This window comes from Gordionus sp. m RMFG-2023, chromosome 2, assembly GCF_954871325.1.
Source record: "Gordionus sp. m RMFG-2023 chromosome 2, tfGorSpeb1-WG-v2, whole genome shotgun sequence".
NCBI lineage: Eukaryota > Metazoa > Nematomorpha > Gordioida > Chordodea > Parachordodidae > Gordionus > Gordionus sp. m RMFG-2023.
The window spans coordinates 10,124,415-10,136,632 of NC_088776.1; the positions used below are offsets into that span (position 1 = coordinate 10,124,415).

The window sequence follows — 12,218 nt, forward strand, 5'->3', positions numbered from 1 at the left end:
GCAATTATAAGGATTAGTTGCCTGAAAGGTTTTGTGATATTATAATAAAGAGTATGGAGTGAAAAGTGTAAGTGATATGTAAGTGTTAAAAGAGTATATATTTTTTTTAAAAAGAATTTAGCTTAATTTAATAATCTTACTTCGTCTAATATTTAACTTATGAAATCAGTGAAAAGGAAACTTTGGTCTTCTCTTCTATGGGTAATACAACAGATTATGGTCTTCTATGGGTGAAAGGAAAATGATTAACTTGTTGAACCACCGTCCAAGCAGTATTATTTATAAATATCTATCCATTTTTGCAAAATCAAATGTGATAAAATTTTATTAACAAATATGGTTCCCGTTCTAAATCGCTAAAAGTAATATTCGCTAAAAATAATAAAAAATATTATCTATTTAAAAATAAATTAAGACTGTTGGTAGGATTATCTGTTTGTATAAAATAAATAAAATCAACAAATAAAAAAAATAAAAAAAAATACGTACCGATGACATGACGTAGCGATGACATGATGTAGCGATGACATGACGTGACGTAGTGAGGACATCGGAAAATTATAATATAGATATTAGATTATAAACCTTATGAGTCTGCTTTTATAAAAAAATATCCTATAGTTATTTAGACCTTTAAAATATTTTTAAGAGGCATGATAATTAAATTTAAAAATGAATAATATAGTTGATAAGTAACTCGGTTAATTACAATATTAAATTTGTTAATTTTAATTAATAAATGATTGTATTTATTTAATTAGTGTTATTAATAAGATAATAAAAGTCAATTAAGCTTCAACTCTTAATGCTAAATTAATATTTAGTGAGTGATATTGATATATTTTTAAGACAGAATTTGATTGCAAGCTGACATAGTGAAATAATTTATATTTATTAATCTAATAATAATAAAAATAGTATTCATTTAATAAAAATTTAGACAGTCTTAATTTTAAAAAAAATAAAATTAAATTTATATATTACGTAATAGTTTATAAAGAAATCGTTCAGGGGGCAACAATTTATTTTTAATTCAAGGGGATATTAAGCCATTAAAAAAATTTTTTAAGGGGGCTATTCAAATTTTTAGGGGGCTCGAGTCCCTTCGCGCCCCTCCCTAGTGACGCCGCTGAATTTATCTGTAAAAATCTTATACATATCGTTAAAATTTATTCAGGCATCTTTTAAGAGTCATCATTTAAAAATGCTGATTCACGCATAAATTTTATTGATGATGGTTCATGAGACTATAGTTGGGTATTTACTATATTTTTAACCGATTAAGAGCCGGCTAAAATATTGGCTAAACCATTAGCCGAAAACTATTATTTGATATCAGCGTCTTTCTTATAAGATAGCAGCTCAATTTTGGAAGAAACTAATATAAATTATAACGCCTTAATTTTAACGGATTTTCTCCGACACCTGAAGATTGAGAATTAACCGACATTTAGCCATCACCCAACTATACTAATGACATTATTGCAGGTCAAACCATTTACTAAATAACCACCAAATTTTATTAATTTTAATCCACCCATAACGATTGTAACCAATAAAAAGTGGAGATTTTTTATTCTGGGTAATCATTTTATTAATCCCAATATTATTTTTAATTCAAATTTCAGATGCTAGCAGTGGGAACAACTTTTGATTCCTATGAAGAACTGAGGACTGCTGTAAATAATTACGAAAAGCACGTTAAAACAAATTATTCCATAAGTCGATCAGACACTCTAAAGAATACTTCAGAAGAAGTTAAAAAACGATATCTTTATAGAAGAATACACTTTGCCTGTATACAAGGAGGGTTTTATAGGGGTCATGGAAAAGGCCAGAGAAACACAAAAACTTTAAAAATTAATTGTACCAGTAAAATTGCTGTAAGATTTATTCATCAGAAGGGTGAAGATAAATTGGTGGTAATTAATTTGAATGAAATACACAATCATGATTTAGGTATTTCATTTTTTTTGATGATTTACATATTCATAAACTTTTTAATAAAAATCTTGTTTAATATAAAGAATTACTTTATAAAACAAATTTATATTCTGATTCCAGAATAAATGACAAATAATGATTAAGATTTTATTGCTAAAATGATTGTTTTTTTAAAATTATAATTATAAATTTTTCAAAACTTAAAATGGGGATCTAAATTATAACAAATATCTCACCAGGTTCTGGTAAAAATATAGGGTTCATTTTATGCAATTTATAATTAGTTTGAACTGGTTATAACTACATTACATTAAACTTATTAAAATTATCTAATAAAAGCTATCACTAAAACCTATTCATAAAGCAACTAACATTTTTTAAAATTATTATTGTACATATAAATAGTACCTATATAATATAAATTATGAATTAAACAGTATTTATTAACTATAAAATAAATTGATGGGTTTAATTTGTCCATTATTTTTTTTATTATATTACAAAATCTATATTATATGATTTTTACAATAATATGTATACAAAACATTATGGCCCGGCCTGGATTTAAAAATTTAAGGCCCGGCCCGGATATTTTTTAAAAAAAAATTTCAGGCCCGGCTCGGAATTTTTTAAAATTTTATTCGACCTGGTATATACAAAAATTCACCTATGAGGTATATTACCATATTTTTCAAGTATTATCACTTATTATTTAAAAAATGCATGTAAAAAGCTAATATTTTAAGAATATTATATTGAATTTATAAAAATTATAAAACTGTTATTTATAAAAATGGATATTTTGAGCATATACTATATTTTATATTGCATTTATAAAAATAAAACTAATATTCATAAAAATGGTAATAATATTTGTCATATACTATATTTTATATTACATTTAAAAAAAATAAAACTAATATTTAATTTATAAAAATGGAAAATATTTTGAGAATATAATATATTCTATTTAATTTACTATTTAATTTATAAAATAAAAATAAATCCCTATTTAAAAAAATGCATGTATAATAAATAGTATTTTGAAAATATAATCTAATTGCACAATATTAATATAATTTATTTTATAATATAAATTTATAACAAAAGAAGATAATTGTATTATATAATATTGTAAAAAAAATAATGAAAAATGTTGGATTAAAAACTTTCATGACTCAAGGTAAATATAATAAATGCAATAAATATTTGACACTTTGCAAAGTAAAAAACCAGCATGATTGACGAAACCCTAAACTCAAGAAAGATATTAAAAATTCACAAATTATCATGAAGAAAGAGAAGCATATCTACCTTTTCAGGTTGAAGATTACTTCTTCTTTCTTCAAGAATTCTCCCAGTAGTGAAAAAATTCCGCTCACAGCTTGCACTTAAAGCAGGAATTGCCAATTTTGCTAAAATTGGAAATTCGCTTTGATGAGCCGCCCACCACTCTAACAAATTATCCACCTTAAATGTTTTATCTATTATTTATTTAATTATAATATTCATCATCGGGTATTGACATATTACCATAATTACCATCGCCCCATTTGTCATAAAACGATTCAGTTTGTTTAATAACAGTCGTAATTTGACTGGTTGATGGTATTTCACCTGAGACTCTTGTAATTTAATATAATCTTTTATATAGTTTTCCGTCATTTTGCGATCTGTCCCTGACTACATACGTAATTGCTTGAATTTGGGACAGAGAAAAAGAGAAATAAAATGATACTTGTGTAAAAGAAAATTTTCAATTAAAAAATGCTTTATATTAAGTAAAATCAATTATAAACTTTAAGAAGTGATAATCCTTTATATGATTGTTTTGGTAAAATATATTCTAAAAATTTAGATATGAATTATAAAAAAATATATTAATAATACTTGAATATTGGGGCTTATTTAAGATATTCCTTTATTTGATTGTTTTGGTAAAATATGTTTTAAAAATTTAGATATGAATTATAAAAAAATATATTAATACTTTGAATAAATTTGCAGGAAATTAATAATTAGATCGATCTGTGGGTTGTTAGGTAGTGTTAACCATCACCCAATATTATATTAATCATAACTATAATATAATATAATCTTATAACCATTAACTCATAATGTAAAAATTTTTATAAAAAATATTAAGGTCCGGCCCGGCCCGGGTTTAACAATCTTAAGCCCGGCCCGGATATATTTTAAAAAAAAATTTTTAGGCCCGGCCCGGCCCAGATATGTTTAAAAAAATTTTTTTAGGCTTGGCCCGGGTATATTTAAAGAATTTAAAATACTGGCCGGGTTTAGGGCCGGGCCTGCAGGTCTCTGATATATATATCATTTATTTAATTTCAAAATTATCATATCATATTTATTAATTTCAATGTTCCATTCTTTTTTTTAAATATAATAAAGAATATTTAATACAATTTATTACATTTTCTTCAAACATTTTAAAGTTAGATTTCCTCAATAAACCTTGTAGGTTTACAGTTTCTTGACGAAAAACGTAATGCAGTATTTGTACCGGCTTCATTCACAGCCACTATTTATTTCTGTAACTTCTGAAAAACTTTCATGAGTTGGAATAACTAAACGATTTCCTAGCTGATCTGCATGTTTTTTTGGGAGTTTCAACTATAAGAATATCTTTGATCACTCCCTCTCTCCAACCATTGGTATTCTCATTGTTTAACCATACAGGTTGTGTAATTTCAAATTTTCTCTTTCAAATGTAAATTATGCATTTCCCCTTTCTATTTCATGTTCAACATTTAGTCTGATCCAATTCAAGCTAGTTTTCAATTGTCTACCAAACATAATCTTGGCAGGAGATCTTCCTGTAGAGCTAGGCTCCCTCAATCGATAGGTTGTTAAAACCTGTATCATAGCTTCTTCGGGATAAGTAATTGACTCGTCGCATAATACCGACCTTTCAAAGTTCGTACTGTACGTTCAGCTAATCCATTAGTTTTTTTATGATAGGGTGCTGAACTATGACGTATGCTATTTAAATCACAATACCTACGAAATTCCCCAGATAAGAATTGTGGTCCATTGTCTGACAGAATGTAGGGTATTCCAAACTTAGCAAACTATTTTTTTAATCGTTTAATTATAGCCTCAGCAGAGGTATTCTGCATTAGATCAACTTCTAACCATCTGGAGTAGGAATCGACTAGTCCAGCAAAATCAATATGGAATTGCTCCCAAGATTCCTTACCAACAGTCCAAGAAATATGGAGGTACTTCTTGAATACTAGGTCTATTTTTCTGGCATCCAGAGCATATTTTGATAAAATTTTCTATATCAACATTACATCTGGGCCACCAACAATACAATCTAAAAATAGATTTCATTACATTTTCCCCAGGATGTCTCCAATGAATCATGCCTAACACTGCATTTCTTAATTTACTAGGAATAACAATCTCCCATTCCATTCTATAATATAACTGCCAAGATTATGTTTGGTAGACAATTGAGAACTAGCTTGGATTGGATCAGACCAAATGTTGAATATGAAATAGAAAAGGAAAATGATAGACAAAGTCATAATCATAATTTACATTCGAAAGAGAGAGAATTTGAAATTTCACAACCTGTGTGGTTAAACAATGAGAATACCAAAGGTTAAAGAGAGGGAGTGATCAAAGAAAGAGCTGGGCTATATTCTTATATTGTTGAAACTCCCTAAAAAACATTGCGAAAACATGCAGATCAGCTAATAAATCGTTTAGTTATTCCAACTCATGAAAGTTCTTCGTAATCTAATGAAAAATCAAATCTAGAAGCAAAAGTTGTTGACGTCGGTTTAAATAATTTAAAGCATATTGACTTTAATTTCACTAAAAGATAAAGTTTCGATCGAATCAGGATAACAAAAACGGTCAACCATCTCAATATTCTTATTGCCAAAAAATGTTAAAAAAATATCATTATATTGACATTCAGATGGGCTTACGTTTTTTAACCGAAAACTGGCTTCCCATTGAGAAAAATAACGAAAAATAGAAGATTCGCTTTCGAATTTATTAAATTTAATCGTAGATAAATCCGCCAATATTCTTTTATCCGCCAAATTTTCTGAATCTCCATTTAAGGAATTATTTTCTCCACTCGTCGCCATTATAAAAAATCGACTACGACTACTTATTAGCTATTTTAATATATATATATCCTTTATTTAATTTCAAAATTATCACATATATATTAATTTATTCATTCGAATGTTCCATTCTTTTTTTTAAAAAAATATATAATAAATAATATTTAATACAATTTAAAAAAAAATTTGGTAAATTATTAAAAAAAGGCAAACATTTTGACTAAAATAGGAATACTAACTAATTATCACTAGATATTAGACACTTTAAAGATACACTTTGATATATTTTTATTTAACTTTTTTTATATTAAAAATATTTTAATGCAAAATTTATTTTCTCCCAATACATCTTTATAACTCACATAAAAAAGTGTGAAGGGAGCATTGACCTTCATGGGCTGGGCAGACAATGATTTGCTAAAATTTTTTGAAACTTATTGTGGACCTAGGTATTTTTTTTTAAATATTATGAGCCTGGGCATATAAAATATTTTTACTGGGAGTCTGAATCGAGGCCCATGATGAAAGGCATCTGAAAAATAAAAATGTTTAATGTAATATAAAAGAAAATTATCCCAAATTTTTATTTGTCTTATTCCATTGTTTTTATTAAGAAAGAAATTATATAAATAAAAATCATGCAAATTTAAATTTTATTAAATAACAAAGATATTAATATTTTTTCTGAATTTTAATCATTAATATTATATATTTCATTAATAGATAATGATATTTAACTTGTATTTACTTTTTAGTTAAATAAATATACATAGTTTGTTAATTTAATATGAATATATATATATATAGTATGCTAAAAATATAGCATATAAATTTTTACTTATTTATATTAAGGTTAAAATAGATAAGTGAACATTCTGATCACCATTAAAAAAAATATGGAACTATATCTATAATTATTTTTTACGGGTTATACCTTAATAAAATGAGACATTATTTACTATATACTTATGATACAAACCTTCATACAAAAAGATACAACATATTTGTAGAATTTTATAGCTTTGAGACAGCCAGGATTAATGAATATTCTGATTAAAATAAGTGAACATTAAATATGGAACTATATCTATAATTATTTTTTACGGGTTATACCTTAATAAAATGAGACATTATTCACTATATACTTATGATACAAACCTTCATACAAAAAGATACAACATATTTGTAGAATTTTATAGCTTTGAGACAGCCAGGATTAATGAATATTCTGATTAAAACCAGATTAATTTTAAATCCATTTTCTTATATTGTATAAAATAATTACAAAAAAAATCAACGTAAATATTGGCTGATTGACACCATTTGAGATAAATATCTGGTATCAGTGGATAAATATCTGGTATCAGTGCCATTTGAAATAATTGGATCGGTGAAAAAATTTTGGATCAGTGCAGCCCAAGTAAATAATGTCTTAAATTTGGCTCATTCTACAAGCACTTGATTTTCGAAAATACATAATACGTTAGGCACAACATGAGTTAATTAATTTATGCTTTCTTTAAAGTTGAGCTATATTTTTTAAAAGAAACAATAACTGAGCTGATAGCTTTTAGTTGGCTATGAATAGACCAATTACCAAAAACAAAAATTTAATAGTTGAGAAGACTTCTATATGCTTACATGGGGAGAAATACTTTCAATAGCAATATTAAAAATATCTAAAAATGGCAACTGATAATTTTCATTTAAATAATAATTTTGACTCAGATTTGGTCGGGAATTGTTTTTTTTAGCAATTTAATTTGTGTTTGATGAATTATAACAGTTAACGCTGCTTTATCTATTTAGATCCCTGTTTTAATGAATATAATATTGATAATTATATTTAGCAAACAAATATTAAAATAAATTGGTAAACAAAAGTAGCTTAAACTTGTAGCCATTATTTTTATTTCCCAAGCTAAACTAATTTTGAATTATTTGGAACATGTCCTGTATTTATCAATAGCGTCACTAAGGGGGGAGCACCAGGGCTCAAGCCCCCTCAAAATTTTGAAATTTTTTTATACCACTAAAAAAATAGGTGAGTTAGCTAAAAAAGGTAATTATTTTGGATAATGTTAGCCTAAAAAAAGAAGGTAATTTTATAAAAAAATTTTTTTGATCCCCATGAGATTGTAAAGGCTAGTGACGCCCCTGTTATTTACAAGAACCATATCACTACCTATTTTATAAAATTTTAAATATCTTAAGATAACAGCCTATTTATAAGGTTGCCTAAACAACGCAGGTTGAGTGATGAAGAAAAAGAATATGTGATAGCTGGCCTAAAACATGATGACGATATTTCAAAGATTCAATCACATATAAATAAATCAGGAAAGGTAATTACTAAACGAGATTTATACAATATGAAACGGGATTTATACCATGGGAAACGGGATCAACGCATTAAAAATAAAAATACAATCCCCTTTATAACTCCAAATGAATTGACATTATGTGTTGAGACAGTGAAAAGAGATAATCCTGAAAATATAATTGAGATTATAGCGGAAGATGCAACTCATAGAGGATTACACCTTCAGGAGAATGCTATTGAAAATAATGGTGGAAAGGATAATGATGTTGCGAATCATAATATAAATGATCACATGACAAAAAGTGAAAAATTTAAGCATTTCCAAGAATTAGCCCTTAAAATGTCTACATTTGCTTCTGAATTGCCCATAAACTTGTATACAAAATATTATACAAATTTTTTCAATTTATATGAAGCAAAAGGGAATATTGTAGAAGAACCTCACAAAGAAAAAGGTAATAAATATGAATATTTTTTTTTGAATGATATTCAGAGAACGATTAAAATACTCATAATTTATATATTTTTATAAAGATATTGCTCAAGATTCTAGAGCTATCCTTCACGATCTTCCTCAATTGAAATCAATAAAAATGCCATCCTCAAGAAGTTTTTTTTAAAAAATATATTTCAATATCCCCAAGTATTATTTTTGATAGATTTATTGCCTATAAATAATATATCAACAAATTTTACAACTTCAAATATCTCTTCAGAAATTCAGAATCACATACTCGGTATTTACCTTAATTACATACCTCATAAATATTTTTTTTTCATCGTTTTAGATAAACCAAATAATATCCAATTGTTGAAAACAACAGCCCAAAATATTTCAACGATCTCAGTGCATAGCGGACTTACGAATACTACAATTCCAAATAGCACCTCTATAAATGTTAGCAATATATACTTCAAGGCTCTTGTAAATTACTTTTATCTTATATCTATTATATTTTATTACCAGACAAAGAAGCTTAGTCACTGATTCTTGTAGTAATTATTATTTTTCTTTTAGTGGTTTTATCAAATGATGCCCAAGTGTTGAGAATGCCAATTTAAACTATGACAATTTTCCCTGGGTCTAAATTTACAAATGTTGAAACTATCAATCACTCAAATCTGGCAATGGTGTAATATAAGAACATCGACCAATTGAATAAAAAACGTTGACTTTTTTAAAAAAAGATAATGCACAATAAATTATTTTAATATACTAATTTTTACATTTGTGATAATTTTGATTCCCGAAAATAAAACCAAGAAAATGATTAATTAATGAATATAAATCTAACCCTTCATATTATAAACTACCTTTAATAACCTATACCAAGACTTTTCGTCCGATAGATTAAACTGGGTACAATAACTTTGCCTATAAATTAGACTTCATCGCACTATATTTTGGTTTTATATAAATTTTCAACCTAAATAAAATAGTATAAGCTAGCAATAAAAAATATTCGTTCACTAGATGCATTATTTTTTTTGTAAATTTTGGGATCCCCCCCCCCCCCCCAGAAAGCCTGGGCATCATCTTATAGAATTTAAATGTATTTAATAACGATATATATTTCGACCAATTAATTTACCATCCATTATACGATCTTTATTTTGATAAGAAATGTTTTCAAATTAATTTTGTTCGATAATCAGTAGAATGTGAGTCTCAATAGTAAACCTTGTCTTTTTCTGCTTCAACTAATACAAAGCTTTAAACGAGAACCTTTTGTTTAGGGGGGCAGGCAGGCGTATGAACCGAATCTAAACCCGGAAGAGTGAAGTTCAGTTTTTGAAAGTTTTTTCTGAACCCAAACCGAACCTGAATTCAGTGTTTAGAAATTTTTGTAAACCTAAACTCAAACTTTTTTTTTTATCAAAACTCTGGTGCATAGTTGGTTCAGTGCATTTTATATTAATAATAATATTGGAGATAGCTTTGAATTATAATTATTAGAACAGCTAAGTTTCTAGCTTGGAACAGGATCACTAAGTTAATACAAAAATGTTATAGGGTTTGTAATGTTGTCAAAAAGCCTCAATTTAGTTTTTTTTGAAAGGCACTTTTTGCGACAACATTATTTGTGTGTAATAGTTCAAATTTATGTCGAATTATATTGTAAATAATTTTATAAAAAATATCTAATGCAAACCCGAACCGAAGTCCCTTCTTGTTTTTCTTTTGCCCTGAACCGAACCTAATTTAAAATTAGAGATGTTCAGCCTGTCATTAATTATTCATTTATATATATTTTAAATATAATGCTTACAAATTTTTGCACATTTTATATTATAAAAAGAAATAAATATTTAATTTTGTAAAATGTATTCGACTTAACTCATTTTTTTCTCTAATTATAAAGCTTTGATTAGTTGTTATATAGATGATTTTATCTTATTTAAAAAAATATTATATTTAGTAAACGTTGATTTATTTTAAATAAAATTTATACCAAACATTTTATTCTGGTAAATTTTATGGCGAATGGAATTTTATTTTAGATCATTTTTAGATTGCCTCGTGCAGCTCCCTCTCCCCTAATTTTTTGGGTTTGAAGCTAACGCGTCACCGCGAAAAATTGCCCTAAGGCTGAGGATCGAATTCGCTTCATTTGGATGGAAAATCAAATGGACAGCTGTATTTCAAACTTTATTGAAAGATCTACATTTTTATACATTACGAATAATTTAAAAATCAGGGTATATTGCAACTTGCGATAATAAAATGTTAAAATTACATAATAATTCATGTTAGAAAAAAAAGCTCATATTAGCCAATCATAAATCGACATGTATTTAAAATGTAAACAGATTTGCTTGTGTATAACAACGCGCTTCTAGATTCCTCCTAAGTCAATGATGATATTACCATCTTCTCAATGACAAATTAAAGTAGTAATAAAATCCAAAATTATTAAAAAATGAAAATCTAAGCGAAAAAGAAGAAAAATTAAAATTAGCAAAAATTTGAAATATAGATCAAAATGCTATAATATCCCTCTCCCTCTTTTAAATTTATTTATCTTCCTCCCCCTCTCCCTGCTCCCATTTATTCTAATGACAATAGAATCTTCGCAACTCCTTAACCCTCTTCAATTTTCATCACGATTTTACGCCTTTCACCCCTTAGTTCATTAAGATATCTATTAACCTCTTAGGAATTCTCTAGATGGTATAAGTTTAGATGAAAGCAGAATTATTTCTAGATTTTATGATATTATAACCAGAGGCATCCATAACATTTTGATCAGAAAGGATTGCCTTTAAAATATTCAAAAAGTGTAGTGGAAACCAGGATTGTGAATATTAAAATACAATTAATATTAAGCAATAGAATACCTAAATAAAAAGAAAAAAGAAAATTTCAGGTTAAAATATTAATAAATGTACATTGATTCCAATTAAAAACCTCAGTCTAAAAATTATATTTAAATAATAACCTTCCTAAAAATATTCTATAATAATTAGGATGTCCGATATATCGGTATCGGAACCGATATTGCTGATTTTCTAGAAAAATATGATCGGCCAGTCTCTTTTACTCTATTATATAATATTATTCAACTATATAAATACGGTGACAAAGAGAGGCCATTTTAGTAAACAAAAGAATTAATTAACACATTCATAAATCCGAATCCAATAATGATTGACATAATTTTGACAATTCATTAAAATATATAGCAGACAAAACTTTAATTACAACAAATATAATCATTTTTTAAAAAATATTCAATTCATTAACATTATTGAAAATCTAATACCTTACAAAATCTGCTATATTTATAGAAGATATTTTGTGTGAACTCAAGTTTATGACTTTATCCTAAAAAATTACCTAAAAGTAA

The 12,218-nt window shown here is 26.6% G+C and overlaps 1 protein-coding gene across 2 annotated transcripts; it reads left to right on the top strand.

Moving 5' to 3' along the window:
* Nucleotides 1–1,375: 1,375 nt before the first annotated feature.
* Nucleotides 1,376–10,617, top strand: LOC135923726 (uncharacterized). 2 transcript variants are annotated; one of them, XM_065458636.1, is made up of 7 exons: nucleotides 1,376–1,488; nucleotides 1,629–1,959; nucleotides 8,262–8,825; nucleotides 8,905–8,979; nucleotides 9,030–9,107; nucleotides 9,159–9,295; nucleotides 9,338–10,617. In XM_065458636.1, the coding sequence occupies exons 1-7, from the start codon at nucleotides 1,474–1,476 to the stop codon at nucleotides 9,356–9,358; spliced, it is 1,221 nt and encodes a 406-aa protein (XP_065314708.1). In that variant the 5' UTR covers nucleotides 1,376–1,473; the 3' UTR covers nucleotides 9,359–10,617. The 2 variants fall into 2 exon arrangements, with proteins under 2 accessions (XP_065314708.1, XP_065314709.1); XM_065458637.1 differs by having other exon boundaries at nucleotides 1,456–1,582.
* Nucleotides 10,618–12,218: the final 1,601 nt, after the last annotated feature.